At 45.8% G+C, this 23990-nt stretch overlaps 1 protein-coding gene across 1 annotated transcript in view; it reads right to left on the bottom strand.

The window, feature by feature from the left end:
* Nucleotides 1–23990, bottom strand: part of LOC112565738 (sine oculis-binding protein homolog) — a 93735-nt gene that overhangs the window by 9944 nt on the left and 59801 nt on the right. Inside the window, 2 exon segments of the mRNA XM_025241427.1 lie at nucleotides 165–331; nucleotides 14402–14482. Of these exon segments, the coding sequence (XP_025097212.1) occupies nucleotides 165–331; nucleotides 14402–14482 (248 nt within the window).

The raw sequence follows: 23990 nt of genomic DNA, 5'->3' as shown, positions 1-23990 counted from the left end.
TCCCCTCCCTACCCGTAATACGTGATCTTCTCCTCCCTGATGAACAACAATGTGATATTTCGCCTGGTTACCCACACAACACAAAAACACAAAGTAGTCCTACTACGAACTATGACGTGTGCGGAGGGGAGAAAGAGAGAAGAGTGAGGAAAGTAGTCCCATACCTTGTTTTTCTTGAAGGAGGCTCGGCGACACTGGGTGAAGCAGACCTCGGAGCAGAAGGCTTTGACGCCGGTGGTGGTGCGGAGCGTGTAGTGTTTGGTGCCCACCTTCTGGCACCAGGCGCACACGATACAGTTGGCAGCAGCCTCATCACACGGACTGCCGCCGTCTGCACACACACACACACGCACGCAGGTCAGTCAGGCGCGTGTCATTGAACCCACGTGACTGGTACAAGGTACCCACCATGAAGCAAGAGTATTGGGTGTGTGTGTTGGTGTGTGTGTTGGTGTGTGTGTTGGTGTGTGTGTTGGTGTGTGTGTTGGTGTGTGTGTTGGTGTGTGTGTTGGTGTGTGTGTATTCTATATTCAACGTAAGGCTCGCTAATAAAAAACAAGATTGCTAATATTGTTGATGATCTAATTTTAAGACAAGCACGTGTCTGTGTGAGAGTGTGTGACAGACATGCACGTGTGTGTCTATCAGTGCGTGCATGAGAGATTTGTGTGTGTGCGCGTGCGTAAGAAGCTATGTGGTGTGTGTGTTTGCTATTAACGTGCGTGGGAGGGAACAATTGAGCCACAAGCTGCTGTGCAACTGCAAACATCGAGAGAAACAAAGGGCAACAACATTTCAGGAAACTGGAGAGGATCAGAGAAGTCTGAGGTCATGGCCACGCGCTTCAAACCTTGGACTCGCTAACTCTCAGTTGTGCTGCAAACCATGACCACCCACACACCAACAGCTCCTCATGGCGGTCCAACCCACCAACATGTTAGTCCTCGGGTAACATTTACCGAAAGGAAGAAAAGGAGGAAGGTGACTGGTTAGACAGACCCAGGCAAGGGGAGGTAATATTTGTGTCATTATATTCCGACTCCAGTTACTTTGTTAATCTTGCGAAGATATTGTCTTTCTTATTACAATTAATACGAGAAAAATACAACCTCAAACCTTAATGAAAAGAATGGGTTTTAAACTGGAAATATAAAATATTGATGCATTCGTCCCTCGACTGGTCCAGGTTATTATGGGGAGCTGACTCAGCAGTCGACAAGGTCTGTTTGTAAGTAAATCCTGCATCCGCCATCATGTTCGTTAACCAGTTCTTGCTCTGGACCACCACAGCATCCACCAGACTTCGACAAGGTGTGGTGGTGGACCACGTGACCAGACCAGGTTACGCCGCTTGGCTGCTGCAAGTCGAGGTTCCTGATGTCATTGGAGATTTTAACCCTAACCTTAACCCTTGACAAGTGAAGAGATTTACCTCAAGCAAAGAGGACTGTGATGCTCAGTGACATCTTAAAAGCAAGAGGCTACTCCCCTGTCCACAAAACTCTCCTTCCCTACATCAGGATGAATCAAACCCAAAACCCTTGACAGGAAGACCGTAGTGGTCTGCTAGCTCTCTCCTCGTCACACGAAAAACAAGTCCGATGAGTCAGTCACTCAAAAGAAAAATTGAAAGAAAAAGAAGCGATAGCAGAAGAGGAAGATGTCGCTATTGAAAGATGAGGGGGTCGAATTCCGGCGAGATTCGTCAACTCTCGTTGTCAACTCTCATTTTCAACTCCGCCAAACCGCTGATTGCACAACACCAGACAACACCACTACCCCGCCTTTCGGGAGACTTTTGTGATGTGTCCCAGCAGCCTGCACCCTGCCCCTCCCTCATGCTAGGGAAGTACAGGGAGACGGGGGGTATAGAGAGGACGGGGGGAGGGAGCGAAACCTTCTCGTGTTCCTTACAAGCTCGGTGCTGATCAGGTTGCACGTGCAAGTCGCCATTGTTTTGTCGGGAGGGAGGGGGAGTCGCAGACCCATTAAAGGCCGGCCCTCAAACGCAAGCCAAAGTCGGCGACTTGGAGGCCGAGGGTAACGCGATCTTTATTGGGTGCAGCTACCCGGGGTTAGCTCGTGCTATAGGTGTGGCAAGTCTCGTCGCTGACAAAAGCAGCCACAATGGCGGGGGGAGGGTGCAGGGTACGAAGGGCTGGTTTGGGAGGAGGGGGAGTCCAACGTGTAGTTACAAGGAAGCTTGTCCCAGAAAGTTACGGCGAGAAAGATCCTGTGGTCTTGTACAGCTCAGCAAAGTGCAACTGCTCTTTTCTTTTTGGGGAAAATACAAATTAAAAAGGAGAGAAAACTATTACAGCCATCATTATTATCATCATCGCCTTCTTTTTCACTATCTTCAACGTCTTCTTCTTCCTCCTCCTCCTCATCATGCCAACGACCACTACTACCACTCTACCACCGACCCCTGCGAAACCAAGCTGATGATTCAGCAAGAAATGATGCTGTAGAGACGATGGACCACTTCCGACTACGACACTAGACCGGACATCAACCAAACCTCTGACCTGTCCACGTGACACCGAGGACAGCCAGGACAGACATTCGCACAGATGTTAAAGCTTGTGGACGTCCACATTCCACGGATGTTCCCGACTGGATGTTAGACATGGAAGGTGGGCGGACATGTTAGACATGCACGTGGGTGGCCATGTTAGACATCTATGTTCGCGATGGTGACATTATCTTTGCCATGTCCAGTCTCCCTCGACACAGCAGTCTCCTCCACCCAACCTCTTCCCCTCCCCAACTCTTGTCTTCACCGCCATTCATCACTTCATGCAGTAGGCAAGAGAACCGCATCACACTGACATCCAACAAAGTATAAAAAAATAATAAATTTTAAAATAAAGAGAGAAAGGAAAGAAAAAAAAAGAAGCACCGCCATTGTTCTGGGTATCGCCTTAGTCCTGGGAGGATCTGCTCGTTATCCCATATTCCACTCGCAGGCAGAAATCAATTCTCCGTGTTTCTTGTCAAGACCAGGCTCTCGTCTGACAGTTATTTGTCTCTGCGTCTGGTCACATTTCGGTAACAAAATCTCGCTCTGCAGCCTTTGAAAGATCCCTCTTTCCGAATATTGACAGCAACCGTTGTCAAACTCTTTCTTTTTCTTGTCTGTCTTTTGGTTTTTTGGAGTATTAGGTAACCTCGGGGCAGAGACAACTTTCTCCACAACTGCGCCACGACAAATCTTGCCCCACAGTCATTAATCGTTCCAATTTTCGCTCGCTACATCCCGAGTTTTTGTTGTTTGGTTTGTTTTTTTTTTCTTAAAGTTGGAGAAAGGCACAGGCATCAAAAAGACAGAACACGAGAAAAAGGAAGAAAATTAAAATGGAAGAAAATAATAATAAAGTACCTTTATACAGCGCCATCCCAATGAACAACCTCAACACACGAGTCCACAATGTGAAATGTAGTGGTATAGCATCTTCTCATATATTTACTTGTTTACACAATTCCACAGCTGATTGTTTACCTCTACAAAGTGATAATTAATATGTCATAAAAGCAGGTAAGAATGTCTTTATGCCAAGAGCACCAACTCTATAAGGAACAAAACAAAAATTATCCTCGTTGACACCGCTTCCATAGTTGGAGACAAACGCTGACCTCTCTGTTGCTACGAGCAACGACTTCCAGTAGGTCACGAGGTCACCAAACGTTATTTCATCTTTACAATTATTTCCCCTTCACAAGCTAACTAGTCACAGTCAACAACAAATTACTTAAATAGCTTTTTTTAATTCCTCTGTCTGTCTGTCCATCTGCTTGTCTGTCCTCTTTCTTTGATTTTCTCTCTCATTCGTTATTTTTGATTTTATCTTCCTTTATTTCTTCGCTTTCTTCTAACTCTCCTAACAACCACAATAACAGCTAAACCGAGAAATGTAGTCTCGATGAAGGTTCCTGTCGGGAAATTTCACAAGAAACGGCCATTTGCATGTCTGATGCTCTATCCTTTCGCTAGTTTTTTCATCGTTTCCAGCCATTCAAAGTCACATAATCAAGCCAAATGTCACGTGACCTTAACGGACAAAAAGGACTGCATTACTGTCCGCCAGTAGAGGCACTGGATCGAAGTGAGACACGGAAAGGTGAGCTTAAAAAGGAAAGGGTAGAGAAAGGGTAGAGAACAAGCACAACAACAACAAAAACAACAACGCAGGACTTTCCGCGTTTGACAACAGGTCGCCAGGCTACAGAAGTATTAGAAATGTTCAGGTTTGGAGACAGGAAAACAAAACATTTTTATACATTCTCTCTCTCACACACACACACAGATCTTTCTCTTTTCTCCTCCAGTTTTGGCCTGACACACACAGTGAGAAAAAATAAAAAAGAGAACGGTCGACAGACAGAAAACCTGGAGACTGTGAAATGTCCCCCCTACCCCCTTAAACTCCCTCCCAACTCTTTGGACACGTGTATCTTATGTCGGCCTCCAATCTCGTCCTTCGCCCAACCACCTCGTGTTGCTTCCTTGTTAACAAGCGAGTGATTGCCATGAAAAACTGAAAAAAGGAAAGTGAATGAAAGAAGTAAAGAAAAAAAAATCCCTTAACTTGTACACGAACATGTTGTGTGCAATAGTCACTAAGATTTCAAATGAACACTTTGCTTGGGATGCTCTTTAGGTTTTAAACGAATTTTGTTGGCAATAAGAATTTAATTGCAGATGAACATTTTTCTTGGAATGTTTATTTTGACTTCTGATAGCATTTTATCTGGAATGTTCAAACAGTAAATACCCTGCAAACTACCCTCAACTACCTCTACTCTGTCTGCCAGAACACTTTTCGACGATTAAGGATGAAAAAGCGAAAAGAGATAACAGAGTTTTAAAGCCTGAAAATATACATTGTCATCAATCTCTTATCTGCGACAGGCAGCTGTCATCAACATCACTCTAAGACATACAGCTGTGATCGGCATCACTTAATCTGCGACATACAGCTGTCATCAGCATCGCTTCATCTAATCATCAAGCTCATCAAGCCCACTCCACAGGTTGCCCATCAGCGCAGCACTTCAACCTTCTTACCCTGACATTGTTTACAAGTCTCCAAACCATGAAAACAAAATGCATCTCACGCAAAAATGTTGGCGCGTGGCACGGCCCCCCTGTCCTGACCCCTCCCTCCGCTCCTCCCTGCCTCGCCAGGCATCATTAAGGAGCAGCAGCTTCTCGTCTTCTGTGATATATGGCGATGCATACGCAAGCCTGTCGTCGATAGTCAGCCCCAGTGCGCATGTCAGCACCGAGCCCATTAGACCGGCTGTCACACGAGAACAAAAGACACCAGAAGCAAGAAAAGTCTGGCATCAAAGACGAGGAAGGGAGGAGGGGGAGCAAAAACTCCGGAAGAAGTCTGCGGAATGAGATCAATAAGGCAAAGAGCGGATTACTGACACAACCTCCACCTCAACCCTCCCTGGCCTCCAGTCTGACATTTCCAGCTTTCACCTGCTGGCACACGGCATGCGGCTTGAGCCAGGTGTGGCCATCAATCAGGCAATTAATCAAATCAATCAAGAGCAATCAGCACTGAAATGTTGGTGGCTAAGAGACAATCGATCTTTATCATGTCAGCTGAAAACAATGACCCAATCAAGGATACTATTTTACTAATTAATCAGGTTTATAAGTTGTAAAAGACACTTGTACATTTATATATTCTTTCTCTCTTTCCACAAGTCTTTTCCAAATGAACAAATACAAAATAGTCTGAATTTAAAAAATTCTCAAGGAATTCGAAACTGATTTCTTTTTATAGGTTCTGGCCGTTGTGACAAATCTTGTCCCCACTTCAGAAAATAATTTTGCCCTCTTTGATCACACATTACTTTAATATATTTTGTATACTTAAGTTTTCAGTTCGGATAATTCAATAAATTACTCATTACGATGCTACTATTCAAGCAACACGTGAACAACGATCCTTAATTGTCTCTCACATTTTCAACAAAAATTTCCCTAAATTAATTTTTTCTTGTCTAACACTTTAACAGGTGACAGGACTCTTCAGTCGTGAAGTCTGAGATCCGAGGCGACCTCTCAACTCCATCCAAAGGACGATGCTGCTGACGAGGGTCACATGCAGGATAATTAAAGTGTAACCCGAGACAAACAAGTGAATGAGTTCTACGATGATAGTTATTAATAGACCATTGCCTGTCAATGTACTGCCCATGGGATGATTTATTTTAAATATTTGTTTACAGAAACACACCTTTGACCTAAATGTTAACCTTGACATCTCGTCAGTGAAATCCGCAGAAAGACCTTTGACCTTGTAGTAAGAAGGCGTTACTATAAATAAAAGTGTAAGAAGTTGTATTTTGCGATCGCAACATAATTATCTGATCAAACCTCGTGGGTTAGAGTTTGACAAGGATTAAAACCAGTCATTTGAAAAGTAGAAGGTTGGTCTTTAAGAAAGCTAAAGCAGGAGCAAGTTTACATAATTCCAGAATCTTCCAATCCGCAGTCCGACTCTCGAGACCCAGCCTTTAATATTTGAAATTAGTGATCCCAAATTAATTTCAGTTGTCACCGCAAAACTTACTTGCACTTCCGGTGTGAAAGGTGTGACAGGGTGTCCGAGCCGGTGACAAAGTAAGACGGGACGGCGAGGGGTTGCACACTACAGGTGGCGCTCAGTGACAACGTTGTTTCTCGGCCGTTGCACGTAACTGGACAAACGTTTGTCATCTACTTCTCCACCTCCTACCTCCTCCCCGTATCTCGGCGATATCCCGTGATTCATTAGGGGCGTGTGTCTGGTGACAACGTGAGACAGCGGCGACGGGTGGTTGGGAGGTAATGAGGTGTAAGACATAGGGGTGGGGAAGATACGTGTATGACACAAGACACTCCCCCCCCTACCTCAGCTAACGACTTCCCCATCCTCCCCTCTCCCCACCCCACCCAAGGGAGACTGTGTGTGTTTTGCATTCAGCTGCCAGTCACACGATAGTCTTTGTCATCAGCGACTTTTCCCACAACTTTGTAACGCCTCCCCCACTGGGTGGGACAAGTGGGTGTTGGGGGAAGACAGGAGGGAGTCGGACATTCAAGCCGCTCTCTTTGAGAAAAAATTATCTTGCACTCCAGATTATATAAAAATTTCTTTCTACCGGACTAATGATACCTGTGTACACCTTAGAATCATCTCACAACGACCACCTCGACACCTTTCCATTCACACCTACGACGACGACTGAGCCCCTTGTGCTGCAGGTTCAACTGTATCAATGGAAGACCTCCATTAGTGATTGGAGTCCAGTGAACACCATGCAAGTCGGTATCGAGTGAACAGAGTGAGCATACATTAACGGACACAACTGCAGCTCGCCCACGGCTGCGTGTACTCGTCCGTCAGTTGTGCAAAGCAGACGATCGCCGCGGGCATCAAACGATACGAACACCTGTGTAACGGAATCTACCTGCCACTTAGTTTTCAGGTGTCTCCGTAAACGGCCAGACAACCTTCGATCGAAAGTTTTGTTTAACTAATGAAAATAGTAATCAATGTGAAAACTATCGCAGGCTGCCAGCTCGACCACACGACAGTCACCACAGCTTCACCTGGCAAGACGGTGACGCAGTTGTAGTGTCACGTGACCACAGACCAGTTTATGTCACTTGTCTGCTGAAAGTAGAGGTTCCTGGTGTTGTACGAGGGTGGCCATCTCGTTTCCTTGTTCTCCAAGAAAATATTAAACGGTCAGCCGACTAGCAGCATACGTGTCCGTCCCGTCATGTACTCGTATTTGTTCTGTCCACCCCGTAATGAACGTTCCTTGCTTGTTCCTCAAAATTAGCTTTTTTATTACAGACAAATTTATGTTGATATGAAAAAAGCTGCTCGATTTATTGAATTTCGATTCTGATCATGCGGTTGGCTAGACGGCAACGCCGACCGATTTCGTGGGCCTGCTGGACGTCCAACCCCTGGCCGAGTCATCTGACTTGAAGGCGTGCAGACTAGACGGTTCGATACCCGGATGACGCAGTGTACGTCTCCTCACCCACCAATTGACCCAGCTGTGAAATATGCACCTGACTCCTCACAATGGGTGGGCAAGGCAGAGCAGCAAGAAAGAGAGACCTCCGTCCTCAGCCAAAAGAAAAAAAGGGGGAGGGCCCCGAGACAAGTAAAGGTTGTAACTCACTCCTGACTTCTCAGCGACACTACGGTCACGTGACTACCTTTACCTTACCTCGCACTCGCGCCAGGTTTCACACCTGTAAGCAGCGAACCACCCGAACCCTGAGTAGCACCGCTGTTCTCGCAAGACAGTCACCCGAGTGTTAGAGTTGCAGGCATTTGGGTATTTTTTTTTTACTGCTTTTCCTCCCACATCCGACACCTCCTCGCCCCCTCCTCCAACTAAAACAAACAACAACAAAAGCTCGAACGTTGGTAATTACCAAGCTATGTAAATGTCGACGTCTACAGGATTAATACCGCTTTTGTTGCCTTTTGCACTGAGGAGGGAAAGGGTTAAGAGGAAGACGATGACAGGCAGTAAATTATCGAATTATGACTTCGTACTCCGCAGCGACAGGAGGGGTGGGGAGGAGGAGGAGTCCTGGTGCCCACCATTCAAGACAAGGCTGCTTTCTTCCCCCGCGCCCTCCCCATCCTCCTCCCTCGTGCGTACCTCGCGCTGGCGGGTCTGTCAGCTGCTAATAGGACCAGCGCCACGCCTGACAAGAAATAACGGACCATTACGGGGCCGGGGGGTTGGGTGACGGCCTTCGGTGTCCGCTTTGATGAAAGCTTGGATCTCCTGGCGAACTTAAGACGGGAGGACGGCTTCGACCACTGACAGCAATCGGGGAGGTGAGAGCAGGGCGGCAGCCACATACGGGCATTTGCAGGAGGATCAGGGAGGGGATGGTGTGTGTGTGGTGGGGAGTGGTTAGTGTGTTTGTGTGTGTGTGTGCTTCATTGGGTCGATGCTGTCCTTTGACACTGGTAAAACTATAGCACACGTGGTCGAATTTGAAGTCCGATGAGCGAATGTTTCACCTGATGAAGTGTCCGAGCAGTTCGAAAGAAAGGGATCATCAGCAGTGAGTTGAGGAGATAAAACTATTCATTTAATTTATACGTTCTTTAAGCCTTTCGCTATTGTCTCTCTCTTGACCACCCGTCCTCCGACACACACACCACTAGATCCTACCCTACCCTCCCTCACGCAACTGGTTTGCTCATACCATCCTCCAACATACTCTCCTAGTTCGCGCCTCCCGACACACTGATGGTCTAGTGACACATGACACACTGACGGTCTAGTGACACACACGGCACGTTGACAGTCTAGTGACACGTGACACTGATGGTCTAGTGACACGACACACTGATGGTCTAGTGACATATGACACAATGACGGTCACTGCACCCTTCCCGCTGAAAGCGTTCGGATTCCGTTTCTGTCCTGTTTGGCTTTCCTGTCCCTCTCTTCTGTTACTATGGCAACCTGCTTTTCTTTTTCCTCTCTCTGTACTTGCTCATCTCCAGTCTGAGGTCTAGCTACCAAAGTTTAATTAAAACACTTTTTCTTGAAGTTGCGGTATAAAAAGAATTATAAAAATTTTCTAATGGATGTCGATCCATAAGACGCTGTTCATCCAAAAAACTTTCTTCTCTTCTATTCCCGGCCATTTTATATCTTCACTCCCATGGTTATGAGAAGTCTTTTTTTCTTGATGAAAAAAAAAAAAAAAAAACATTCAGAGGAATTTTTCACGACGGTCCTCGGCAAGACGAGCAAAGTTCTTATCACCCAGACTCGTTTCACGAGAGTTTGTCTCATGATGTCGACAGGTACCCGGGGGATCGTGTGGTAAGAAGCTACAACAGTAGTAAATATTAAAACTGCAACTAAAAACCAGTTGTCTAGTGGTGTGGTCACGAGGACAAAAGCTTTAAAGTACGTAGAGAGCGACACGACCTTAGCCTCCACAAATGTCAGCCACTCGCCAGAAGCCGGATAGACAGACGACTGGAAAAGTCAGCGGTCATCATGGAAGCAGGAAAAGCTAAAGATCGATTCACCCGAAGGTAAAAAAAAAAAAGAAAAAAAAATCGCCTTCCACTCACAAGTCGTCTGCTCTGTACAACCACAACCTTATGAAAGCAGAAATATGAACTTTTTGAAATATGAAATTGCAGACAGAGGGAGAAAGAGCGCGGGCTCTTACTGAGGGCGAGTTGTCCGTTTTGGCGCAGGTCAGAGGTCAAAATAGGAAACGCGAGAAAAGGCAAACTCCTGACGGTGCGGAGTGTTGTACACTGACCTCCCCCTCTACCCCACCATCAATCTCAAACAAAGTTTCGAACTTTGGGGTGTTCAGCAGACGGGTGGTTACATTGTAAGTTGATTTCCGTGCAGACGGGGTCACGGCGACCCAGCAAGTTTCAAACTAGGTTTTCCTTGAGAAAGTTGGCCTGACGTTTAACTCGATTTCAGCCTCGAATGACGGAAGTTTTTCCTTTTTTTTTTTTCTTTCCTTTTTCTCCCCCACTCCTCCCTCTTGGCATTAGCGGAGCAGATCAGCCGCCAGCAACAAAGATGTCGCCGCCCTCACTCGGAGCACCAAAGCTGTCCTTGCTGAAGGTGCATGAAGAACAAGAAAGGTCCTCGCAAAGATTTATCCGACTTCTGTATAAAATGTTTTCGTTATAATTCACTCTTTAAAGGGTCAGACAGATTTTTACCGACAATTTTAAGGCCGTTTAAATAACGATAGTCAGTGTTGGAATGTGAACATCTGACGGGCGACAGTGAATTAGGTTGAGAAGCTCCTTCATCTTGCAAGGGGGAGAGGTTGCTTACACTCTTCATCTACAATAAACATCTAATGAGGCTTTGATAATCATTTACTCCTCATTAGAATATGTTTTGAGCTTTTGTACTGACTACAGACGTACAATGAGTAAAGGCACGACTTTAAGTCCACGTGTATTTTATTCTATGAGAGAGAAGGTAATTAGCAATTTGCTTTGCATTTTTGTAGCAAATAACAGCTTTGAGGTTAATATCAAGTTTGACTCTGGTTAGTCTTCAAGGTTTTACACAGGTTCGTTAATGTGAAATTTAACTGAATTTAATTCAACTTAATTTAACAAAAAATCTCTTAGTTGCTTAATGATCACATTTAAACACTCGACACCTTGCTTCGAAATAACAGCATCTGACATCGGAATATGTGATCGTCGACTAGAACGAAGTAGAATAATGAATTAAAAGTTATCTGATTATTATTGACGATGGCGACGACACATCTCTCGCCTGTCTCCCTCCAAGGGAGAGGACCTTTGACCTCGGGGCCCGGGTCACGGCGCCCTGCTGCTCGTCAGAACAAAGACAACCTCGACCCGCAGGGTGTAGGGCTACACATCGCTCTCGTCGTCTTATGCTAATCAGGGGTTATACACAAGGTTAATAGTCGGACAGATATGTATGGAAGCACACTTACACTACTACTCTCGCAAATGAGCAACTGTGAGAGAGAAGAAGAAAAAAAACCGAGAAAGACATTTTGTCGAAAAGAATTATGAGGTAAGAACAAAAGACAGACGACGACGACGATTTATGGAGAAAGAGGATTCGGTTAACAGCGAGAGATAAAAATGCATTAGCAACGGATTCTAGGTGAAGGAAAGAATGGTTTGTTGGCTGGTAGTTGTTTTTAATTCCGTGTCAGCAGCAGTGGTTATATCATTATTCCACGCTCACGGATTTTCAAGAGAGTGATTAAAATGAATTTCAATGACTGATAATATTTTCTGCATCGCGTTTACCAACTAAGTGACAAAATATCTTAATACATATCACCTAAGTCCTCCCCCTTATCATCAGCATCCGGGTTATTATATCCTGTCACCCTATCGGCTGTTTGATTTTTGTTACAACACGAAATATTATAAAATAATTCCGCCGAAACAATCCCAGGACAGCTACTGTGATAGACATCTACACTACTAACATAACCCCTCAGACTGTGGTGTCAGAGACCTGACGAGAAGATTGCCATTGATTAGAGGTCAGAGGTCACAGTCAAAGAACGGTTCACCTTTGGCATACGACGAAGGCTGCTGACGCGACAGGTCTGGGTAAGTAGTGACGTCACGATGCATTCTTCCTCCCTCCTCTGATGAGAGTCGTCTGCTGGGGAAGTGTAATAGCGCCACCAGGCGGCGCACTAGGCCGTGATGATGTCGCTAGTGACAGAACTGGTTATAACGAGGCTAAAGCAGCGAGGACCTTTCGAGGATGATTAGGTCAACGTTCGTAACCCTTCACCGGTTGCAGGAAACGATCAGGACACTCACCCTCACCCTGACTTCATGCAAAAGCCGACGCAACCGACACCAGGGACTGGTTGATGGTTACTTTACATCGAATCAGTTCACCTGACACCAGGTAACATCAAGGGGAAAATCACATGACACCGACACATGAGATATACTTTTAGAGAGCGGTGTCGAGAAGGCCTTATTCTACCTATTTTAGTCTTTTACGATCGTGTTTTTGACCATGTATCCCACGTTCATGCCATCGCGAGTTCAGAGGTCAATCAACGTCGTTTACACGCAGAGATTTGACATTTAATCGGCAGAAAATGTAGTGATGCTCTGGAAAGCTGGAAGTAAAAACCCCGACGAGTTTATGGTCCGCAGAAAAAAAATTAAATTTAGTGAAGTAGAGAACAGTTCTATAAAGCAGACAAGATGGCGAAGACGAAGAGAAAGGTCACAGAGACCGTTACTGGGCAAAGTGGTGTGTAGGGAGAAGGGCATGACCCATACATACAAGAAAAAAATCCAGAAGACTAATAACAGCGCCACAAAGCAGCCAAAGACCACACTAAACCGTGCAAGATGGACAGAAAACACTAAAGTAAACCATACACGATCCATCGGAGACTAGGCGATGTGGATCCACAGACGAGAAAGGACAGAAAGGTCCTTTGAGACAGTCTTTCTTTTTATTCCAAAGCTGGAACACACCAGGCAAAAAATAAACAAAATAAATAATTTACCATGCACAGCTGCACTACTGCTCCTGACTACAACTCAACCGGAAGTAGAATGGTTTTGCCGACAACTGTTGACCACATTGAGATCCATTGCAGGTCACCTCCATGGCACTAGCGGCTTGTTTTGCGTTTCAGGAAGGACACACGAGAAGGTGTCAAACAGGAAATGCCCAGAAAGCCTCAGTGTTCGCGCATTAATCAACTTTCTCCGTCTTTTACCAAAGCTTCGGGAAGGATTTCCGACCCTGGACCTTCCAGCAACTGTCTTTGTATGCGACAACCACACTGATACTCAGACCTGACGAGAGGGAGGGATAGTGGATCCAGACCCGGACTTGGTCACTATATTTATTTTTTCATTTTTTTTATTTTAATTAATAAAAGCAAAAGAAAAGACATCACGAGGAGAAAAAAGGTAAAAGTAGACTTCAAAGAACACTGCCAGGTGTAGGCTTGACCACTACTAGAATTGCTGACATCCCAATGATTGTATCCAAACGTGTGATGACAATGAGCACACAGGCATTAGAGTGAAGGATAGAAACCTTGTTTGTCTTTAATCTTCGTTTCTTTAATCGGTCGAGGTTTTCGCCTCATTTTCCTGTAGAAGGATGCGAGCAGCAGTTCGAATAAATGTGGATGTTCCTTGAATAAAAATATCTTCTCTTGTAGACGCACGGAATCGTAAGATACAGTGTAATGTAGTTGTTGACAGTTTGTATGTTTAGTGGCGATTGTAAACTATTTAAGACTTGACAGCTTACCTCTTATGTAAGTGTAAAATCACTTACCCCGGGTATGAGCTAATCAGTCCACTTCATTCCTACTTCTCTCTCTCTCCTGCTGCCACATTCAGTACATCCTCTATCATGTTTATAAAATATGACAGACTAAAGTCTCGCCATCACCAAACTCTGTGACACTCAGGATCACGTGTCGTGAGAGGTGGGCCACGAGCACAACATCCTAGTTCGAGAATCTTCAGGAAAGAAGTTTTTAAAAGTGTATTTGTTGTTGTGAACACTAAACATCCGTGAGTAAAGGTCACAGAGTACAACCTGTCCACAGTCAGAAACAAGTCTGAGTGTCCGAGAGAATGTCACATCCGCCTCGTGACTGTCTGGGAACAATTCTTCTTGAGAGGGGAAACAAATAAAAGTGAATGTTAGGGTTTGTTGGAGACAAATTCACTGAAGTGTGTCATGCCGGTTGTTTGTAACTGAACACAAGCTGTTGGCGCCGATGCAGTCTGTGAAGTGTGTAAACTATCACACAAATTACCCACACAATTATTTGTAATTAATTATTTGATGCACGTACCTTTAGAGGTCAGGGACTTGCTCAAGGCGGTCACCAGACTCCGGTGTTGGGCTGCCAGAGGTGTCTCGCTGCTTCCTGTACCTGCAACATAGATCATCTCCATCATCATCTCTGTTGTCATTCTCATCAGGTGACTGCCGCATGCAAGTACAATTACTACTAGTCCTTCACACACACACAGAGGTAAATATTTCCACTCATTAGTCGCAGACGCGCTCACGTGCAGAAATATTAAAATTACTCATCATTCAATCATAACAATATAAAATTTTCAAAAGCAAACACGGACTGCAGACTGACAACATAACAACATAAAGCTCGCAGACACACTCGCACACGCTCTTGTGCAGACACTCATACATGAACGCGAACACAAACATAGAGAGGTCCAAACATGGTGTAGCTAGGTCATCAAGAGGTCAAAGACGACCCTGGACGAAAATCTCGTGGAAACACGAAACCCTACCCTGACCTGCTACCGGGTAGGTGGTCTGCTAGGATTCCGGACATGCACGTGCTCACCTTATCTTTCTCTCTATCTCTCTCACACACACACAGTGCTGCATTTTCTCATTCTGACCGTCACCAAACCTCCCACACACCCTCCCCCTACCCCCTGACACGTAACCTTTCAACCACCCTAATGAGAATTTCACACTTGTTCATCAGCTGTACACGCGTAACAACACTCCCACCCCCCAACACACACACACACGCAGACACTCCCTACTAAATATTCTCCGAGTCGCCACTTGTCTGTCTCCTCAAACGTCCCTTTACATCAGCATCCGGTTACATTTGACCTTCTGTGATGAGAAAGAGCACGAGGCTCGCCTTACCGCGGGCTAAATGTCTGCAGCGCCAGCTGGGCGCACTTCACGCCAGACACCAGCGCCGCGCCTCGCGCACAAAGAAACAACAACAACAACAAAAAGTAGTGCGGCGCGCTGCATTCTTGCACAACGACACACGCATGCGCAATGCACCTCCACTCTGCCGCATCACGTCACAACAATTCTTCTTTCGCCCAACTCACCCATCCTCCCTCCCTCCTTAAAAACAAACAAACAAAAATAAGTGAAAACACAAATTAGAACGAGGGGGACGCATAAAACTAACCTGTGAACGGGAGGAGAGATCGATGAAATTCGCCAGTGGAAAGGGAGGAGAGTGAGAAGGGTGTGGGGAGGGAGGGAAATGCACTCAGGATTATTGCACGGTTACGGTTCTTGGCGTCATGCCTCGTTTGGCCACTTAACACCGCAGGTCGCTGCTTGAATCAAGGGGACGCAACTGCCGCGCGGTGGGTGATCGGTCGTGGCGGAAAGGGTTCTTGCCCCCTCTATCCTGTCACCCACCCTACCCCCAAACATACACATCACAGCCTGTTGCCTCCTGGCTGCAGACGGCGCAGGGCTTTAATACACTGCAGGTCGAAAAACAGAAGAGAACCTAAATCTGTCAATCAGTTTATTATGAACATTGGACATGACCCCCGCCTAACTCCCCCCTCCCCATCCTTTTATACCTCCGCCTGGCAAAGAGATGAACAAAGTGTAGAATATTGTCCTGGATTATCATCATACTCAATTATCAAAAGACGCGATCTTTCACTTTTCAGAAACTTGGTCATTGTCATCATCATCGTCATCATAATCATTTGGTAAGCTGGAAGAGCTTCAAAAAAGCAAAAGCATGAAATGGTGTCAAAGTTCACGATGCTAAGCCTGACAGAAAAGATAATAAGACACAAAAAAAAAAACAACAACAAAAGTGAATGTCTGTCCTCAAGTGAGACGGACGAATCTGAGAACGATAGATTAGCACGAACAATATCTAAGTGAATGAAAACACGAGTCCGTCAACATATACATGAAGGAGAGCATGAAAGAAAGAAATAAAAGACGACGGGTTACTGGTGCAGATGATCGAATGATGCACAGAAATCAATCCTGTGTGAAAGATCTGATTTCTCGCAGTTCCTTCTCATGTTTCTCGCTGCAAAGGCATTTCAATATCGCGGTCAAGGTCGTAAAAGAGAACTGACAAAAGAAGAATAAATAAAAAGAAAAAATTCAGTACTTGTGGTGCACAATTTCGCTGCTCTCGCCTGCTGAGGACTTGTTCGCACATCAGGATAGCTACCCGACAACCCACCGACTGACAATTTCTCGCTCCCTCGCTCCCACTGTTGCCCTGTGTACTGTACACCTCTCCCCCCTGTTCCTCCACCCGGCAGTGGTGTGACCCACCCGCTTTGTGTCCCTGATACAGTCACGGTGTCCGGTTACAGGCGCGGTGCCTTCCTGCACGACACCAGGCTGAAATTGCATCTGACCCGGCGTGGCCTGACTAAGTGGAGACCGCTGGGGCTGACACAACACCAAACAACAACTCTTGCTGCTAAGATGTCAAGCGCCCTGACCTTTACCCCCGACCCCACCACTCGTTTTAATCAAGCGTCGAGAAGTCGCAAGACTGGGAGCGACGAAAGAGACGATGAGTTGACGACGAGGGTCATGCACTTCATCGTTGTCGGCAGGGATGGAAAATCGTCAACACAACATCGGAATTAAACAAGACAAAGATCTGCAATACACTTACTTCACACATTCTGTCCTGCATGTTCCGCATGGCCACCCCGCCATCCACCCCCACAACTACACCCCAGACCTGATTCTCATGCACGCCTCTTTCCAATGCATCACCGTTTGTAACAAAATATTTCACAACCTCTCATTAGCTGCATGTCATACATGCTACCCTCAGTCGCTGTCGCCATTGAAACTGTCGGGTAGAGTTTCGCTCACCCCGACATCCTCCCGGTGAAGGCATTCATGTAACATCGGGGGACAGTGTGGAGGGTGGTCTGTAGGAAACCTGTTTCTATCACTCGCTCTGACATCCTGACAATCTTGCTGCGAGGGTGCCGTCTCCACACAACAAAACACCCGAGTAAAGGGAGCTGAAGATAATTACAGAGTGGGGTGCAGTTGGCCCAGGGTTTGATTGCCGAGATCAAGGTGTTGGCGGTGGTGATACGCCATCTTGGTAATGACACCGAGTAAATAACAATCCAGTAATTGCTTCCATTCCTCACGCTCGATATCTCCATTTCTGCCGACTTTCAGCAATAAGGATTTGACCTGCGCCATCATGGTGGCTCGTACAGTCGATTAGCACCTTCCTCACACACTTCTGGACTACCAACATGGCGTCTACCTCACCTTTTTTTTAAAAAAAAAGTCATGTGACCTATGACCTATTGCATACGCCCGAGAAAAGAAAGTAGTATTCCGGCTTCATATTTACTTTATCTATCCACAAACTACTTTTATTTTAACATCCAAGATAATTAAAGTGAAGAGGAAGAGAAAGGGGTGCGGGTAAGGGTATGGTTAAAATTACATACATGCAAGCCACACTCTAACGAGTCTCAGAAAAAAAAACCCTCGGAAAATGCAGTGAAGTATTATCCAAACAATATTAAAACTTTTTTCAGTGTCAGGGTGAGAAGAGGCGACCTCGCCACCCCACAGCGTCAGAAAAAAAAAACAACTGACGGCTCTGACGCCATGGAGTAGCAGGGTGAGGGGTCGGGTGGATCAAGAGGAGGCAGGGAGGAGCTGCGGAGGGCACGATCCCTTGCTGCTCGCTTTGACCCCCGACACGATTTGGAAACAGCGTTTTGCCTAACGACACGTCGTCACGCCATGCACACCGCTACCATCAGTCGCAGGGCTCACAGGCCTGAAGGGGTCACAGGTCATCACCTCCCGCTCGCGCGCAGAATGCAGGTTCATAAAAAGTCGAGGTGCTTATCATATGACGAAGACACGGACGTCAATAGACCCACGCGGCGACGACGTTTATCCGGGCCGAGAAGCGGGAGTTTATGAGGCGCCACGAAGTGTGCACCCGTAAATAAGTCAGAGAGAGACAGACGGGTGTGTGGGTGGGTGAGGTGAGGGGAGGGCGGGTCGACCCTCTGCCAGGGGGTTCTGTTCTTGTGGAGTGTGAGGAAGGTATAGTCGCCTTTAACATTATCACAGTCGTACGGTCATTTGACATCTATAACCAAAATAATAATTACCGGCGGTCGTTAACTTCGGGTACCCACTGATAAAAACCGTTACAACCTTTCTTTTCTTGTCTTGCGCATAGGTGGGAACAAAATTGCTCGCGCGTGTCGGTCTTCAGTCAGTCAAGCGAAACCGAGGTCAGCAGGCATGACCCTAGTGTTGTTGTTGTTGCTGACTTACTAATCTCCGCTGTTATCATTCAGTCGCCACTATTGTAATGTCATCGCTTTCATAGCTCAGTCACCCCTTTTGTACCTCGGTCGTTATTGCTGTTGTCGTTGGCGGTAGTTTTAGAAAGAAAGTGCTTCCACCTAGCAATGATTTCTCGCTATTAGGGGAGAGGAAGGGGAGGAGGTACCCGGATGAAACCTCCGACAGAAAACAGGTGTCATATACAAAAAGTGTTCCGAGACGAGATCTGAACCCAGGGCCTCTTATTTTAGTGGTGACAAGTGTCATAACCAATACACCTTAATATGTCAACCTGAGTCGACATTGTACCTGTCACCAGTTTAGTAGTTCAGGGGCTACTGTTGGACACAGGTGACCCTTCAGACCTCAGACACCACTTCCTACCTCAGTCGACATGGTTGTACCTCAGGTAGAGAGTATATCTGTGTTCTCAATTGTCATACCTCAGGTAGAGAATATATATATCTATGCTCTCCATTCCATACCTCAGTTCGCCACCTCCTACCTGGCTGTGTGAAGGTCGGCACCAGGTGTTGTGTGGTCAGGATATCGGTGGTCACCACGAGACGAGGTGGAGCAAAAAAAAAGCGGTGATTGTCTTGTCTTTAATGCCAGCCATTTAAATCAAGTATTATTTGTCTGTCTTTAAGGCCACGAGACTCAGCAAAAAAGAACAACGTATCAATGTTTGAATACCACGACAGGGTTAATTTAATTAGGTGTGTTGAGTTGCTTGCTTTTGTTTTACTTTTCAAATAAATAAGATCGTTAGTTACACAGATTAAACTTATTTACACAGGACAAGAAAACATGGCTGTACATTTAAAAACAAACAAGGATGGTGAACGACAGAATGTGGGGAATGTTGGAATGAAGACATCAAACCTGATCTTGTTAAAACTTTTGCTGTAAAGGAAGTCAGTTCTGACAGTTGAATAAGTAGAGAAGTGATACAAAAAAAATTAAAGAAAGAAAATAAATAGAAGAACACCAGGCAAGGTGTGAGTACAGTGGGTGTAACAACACCGTGTCTACACGACAGGTGCAGCGACGACGACAACAACAGCAACATTCCAGACCTACTGACGAACAGACTGAATGCCACCCACCCACACACCCACGTAAGAACGAGAAGAAAAAAAATGTGTGGATGAAAGAATAAAGAAACAAGCAAAGAAACTGATGAATGTACAATGAAAGAAAAAATAAATAAATAAATAAACGCGATGAACTGGTGCAAGAAGTCAAATTTTAGTTTGTTTTGTCAATGAAGGTGTAGCAAGGACCCGCAAACATTCAGGTACGGGTACATGTGTGTGCGCGCTCTCTTGTATCAGGAAATAAAAAAATTACTAGAACAGTTGGAAAAAGCAAGAGTTTAAGGCAAAAATAATGGACTAGACCATCTAAGTCGGGAGACACCAAAGGACCCCAGAACAGAAAGTTACAGGGCGAAAAGGAAGAAAAAAAAAAAACAGACGAGATTTTTCTCATTCCTGTGAAGTAAAATGACCTAGAGCTCTTTTCTTTCTTGAGAATTGAATTAGAAAATAGGAGGAAGACGGAGACAGTTTTTGTAGTCGAGGCATAAAACTAAAAAGACATAAAAGTCAAAAGTAGAAACGAAGTTTGTAAGCTGCTGATGCAAAACGGGCAATGGGCATCCTGATGCCGATGATAACCATGCCGATGTTACCTCAGAAACTGTTCACACCCGGTTGTATGGAGGAAAGCGGGTAGGATAGGTGTTGGCAGAGAGAGAGATGGGAGGTGAAGGGGTGTTTATATATAAGTGTGTTTATATATAAGTGTGTTTATATATAAGTGTGGCTGTGCAACAAGATTAAGATATCTTTACACAGAGGCCAAGTAAAATTCTTGCTGTAAATCTCTGGGGTAGGTTTAGATGAGACAATGAAACCAAATCATCCTGCCCCTTATTCGAACTCATGAAGTCACCCACGTATACTGTTTTAATATACATACATAATGCCCAGTCTGTGGGTGGATGAGTGCAGGGGGTAGACATGGGCGGGCGGCGAAGTTCAGCCGCGAATCAAGTTACGGTCGAGACACAGGCTCCCATTACCAACACGAGTTAACTTCCACATTATTCTCAGACTTGTCCCCAACAACCTGCAGAAAGTTCACCGAACCCTGCTTAGGTTACGCAGTAAAGATAGGAACTCGAACTAAACAAACCACAGGACGAAATAAAAACAACAAAATGTTTTATACGAGGCGGGGATGTGCGGGCGACCCATGTGTGGGGAGGTTGTAAACTGTGTAGTTCAGACTTGAATGATGTTCAGTTAGCAGCGCCTGGTCCTGAAAATGTTTTGAGAGAGAAAGAACATCGAAAGATACTGGTACTGAGACCTTTCCCGTGACTGAGAAAGTAAGAAAAACTAAGTCCTACTTACACCCCTGACACCAGCAGCACGGGTAGCAATGTCCTGTCTGTACCCGACATCAACCTAGCAACAGCTGTGTTAGTAAGTTTCCACTTACTTTCACTGAATTCATCAACAGGTATTTCAGAGTTCACAGAGGTGTGGGTTTTTTTTTCTACCTCACAAAACAAGCTGAGTAACTCTGTCGACATACCTCTTCTCTCCCCTTGGTGTCGTCTGCTTCGCTTTTGTCCTGCACTGACCTCATCCTCCCTCGGGACAACGGACACCACACGACTGGTGATTGAAACTCTCAGACCAACAGAAATGAACAGCCGCCAACGTCCACCCACAATGCATCTTTATTGCACGTGGAACAGGTACACGGCCACGTCATCGCCACCATCTTGATCTTGTCACAGATGGGAGGATGGAAAAAATCGCACCAAATGGAAGTTGGGTAGTGGGGTAACGGAAACAAGAATAGAAAATACGCAAAACTACTTCCCTTCAGTATAAGTATCTCACATACAGGTGTAAGCATGATGATTATATACAGCTCGAGGTATTACATTTGCATTTATTACAAGTTTACAGCAAACAGACTACGGTAGATTCAGTTGTTTTGCATTTTAATAGTTGTGTCTGCTTCAAATTTGATTTATCGTCAATGGGGTTCTTTATGGGTTATTTTTAACTAATCATCATGATCATCATCAATCGACCGGTCCAACCCTTCACGTTGGCCGTCCAGTTCTGTCTCTACCCCAACCTCCATCTCCTCTCACGAAGCTTTTGAGAATTTCAGTGTGTTGCCGGACCAGCTCGTGCCACGTCACTGCTGTGAGCAGCGTTGCCTAGCATCGCACGAGGACGGCGACTGCGTTCCGTACATGACACATACAAAAGTTCATCTTGAGGAGGGAGACATAACATGTTCTCAGAGTAAAACAGGGAGGAGAGGGAGGGTCAAACGATTGCTCTCCCATAAAGTCAGTCTTACGTGAGCCCCGATCACTTGCAACGTCACTGCTCGCCCCGCATCTCGCGCAAACAACGCACGCTCTCGCTCGAAACGAGGCTTGGCGAGAACAGGAACCCAGTACCAGCGACGACTGGCTCCCGGACACGATATCTGTAACACGACCCTCCCGACCGGAAAACGCGCGCCAGAGTAATGGTGGGTCAGAGAGAAAGACAAACAGAACAGGAAACCCTTTTTCTCCGCTGAGCTTACCCTATCTTCAAACGTCTCCAGTTTCGTCAAAAGCCTTTGCAGGCGGTACATTAAAATATCCGGTTTCCGCTGAAGCCTTAACACCTTGTTCCCAACAAAACGTTGTACTTGTGCTCTCAACTTGGACTGCACCATATTTCATGTTTTCTTTTTGCCGCCCATGGTCTTCGGAGGATCTCCAGTTCGCCCCCACCCATCCACTCCCCCTTTCTCTCTCTCCCTCCTTGAAATGGACACTCGGCTAATTGCTTCAGCATCCAGGTCGTGCACAGAGGAAAAGAAGGAAGGAGATGAAGAGGTGGGAGATCGGTTTACCCCTGGACTTGTTTATGTTGCTGGCTCCCCTCCCTTGACACTGATAGTGGAGTACATAGAAACCTGGACTGGAATTCATGTCCATCCTCTAAATCCCTTTACAGGCCGGTCAGCGAATTCATCTTCCTCAGCGAACTCCGTCCTTTACTTCGTCTTTACCATCATCATGAGCAACCTCAAACCTGACCCACACCCTAACCCTACCTACTTATGTTCATCCTCCTTTGATGTAACACGCGTCTCGTGTTGAGTGTTCATACTTGCCCCCTCCAGCTACAGACACCTACTTCCCATCATGCAACACCTTTCCTGCAGCTCCGAACCCTAACCCTCCACAATAGGCCCTCTGGCAGCTAGGAGGCATAATTTGCCACCGGGGGCGGAGGGCGTGGGCTTGAGATGACGAGGCGTTCCATCAACCATTCTCTTCACTCTGCCGCTACAATCATGGGTTTCACGCATGCGCAGCAGCAGACTTTTACGACATTGTCAACGTCCAGAATACTGTATACATTACGACATTGTCAACGTCCGCGATGCTGTATACATTACACCTTTGCTAATGTAAACAACACAGTATACATTACACTGTCAGTTCCAACAATACGGAGCACATTACGACATTGTTACTGTCGGCAACACGGGTCACGTGACACGTTAAAGCAATACAAGAAGCATGATCACATTGCTTGTGCCAGGCAACAAGGTGTGGATGTCGCCAGTGTCCACAATACAGTCTACAACATTGTTAGCTCTTTGAGTTATATGTCTTGCCAGCGAGGTCCAGAGACAAGCATCAGTACCTGCCAAGATGGCGACAGCAAGAAAAGTCTTACATCGACATGGGATGTGATTGTGTTTCCAGACATACCAGCGGGAGGTGTATGTATGAATGAATTTGGGGAGAAAAATTGTATAATATAGGAAATAATTTCATCAAAAGTCTGATCGACATTTCAATGAAACCAAAAGTAAACAATAATGACCTTTGACCCCAAAGGGTTGGCTGGAAAAGCTGATATTCACATCAACCCTGCATCCTTTCTATTTTCTGGTGTTGAGGAGGTTCCAACTATTTTCACCTCCGACAGTTTATCAATACATCGCCTGCTGCCGTGTAGACAATATTTCCTTTTTAGGAAGACTGTCTCCCCCCGAGTGGACCTGTTCTTGCAGCTTCATTTTTCACCTCCGTACAGTGCAAACTCCGCAAACAAAGAAGGAAGTTGAAGGCTTACGGCTTAGGAGGAATAAAAGCCACATGCGCGTGCTTAAGCGCTCAAAAGCGCATTGTCGGCAGAGGGCGCATAAATCAGTGCGGTGCACAGGACATCATGTTGCACAGAGGTTTATGAGAGTTTATAATGCGA

Source organism: Pomacea canaliculata, linkage group LG6 (assembly GCF_003073045.1).
Source record: "Pomacea canaliculata isolate SZHN2017 linkage group LG6, ASM307304v1, whole genome shotgun sequence".
NCBI classification, from domain to species: Eukaryota; Metazoa; Mollusca; class Gastropoda; order Architaenioglossa; family Ampullariidae; genus Pomacea; species Pomacea canaliculata.
The sequence above is the reverse complement of the archived record's forward strand: the minus strand, read 5'-3'. Positions and strand labels throughout refer to the sequence as shown.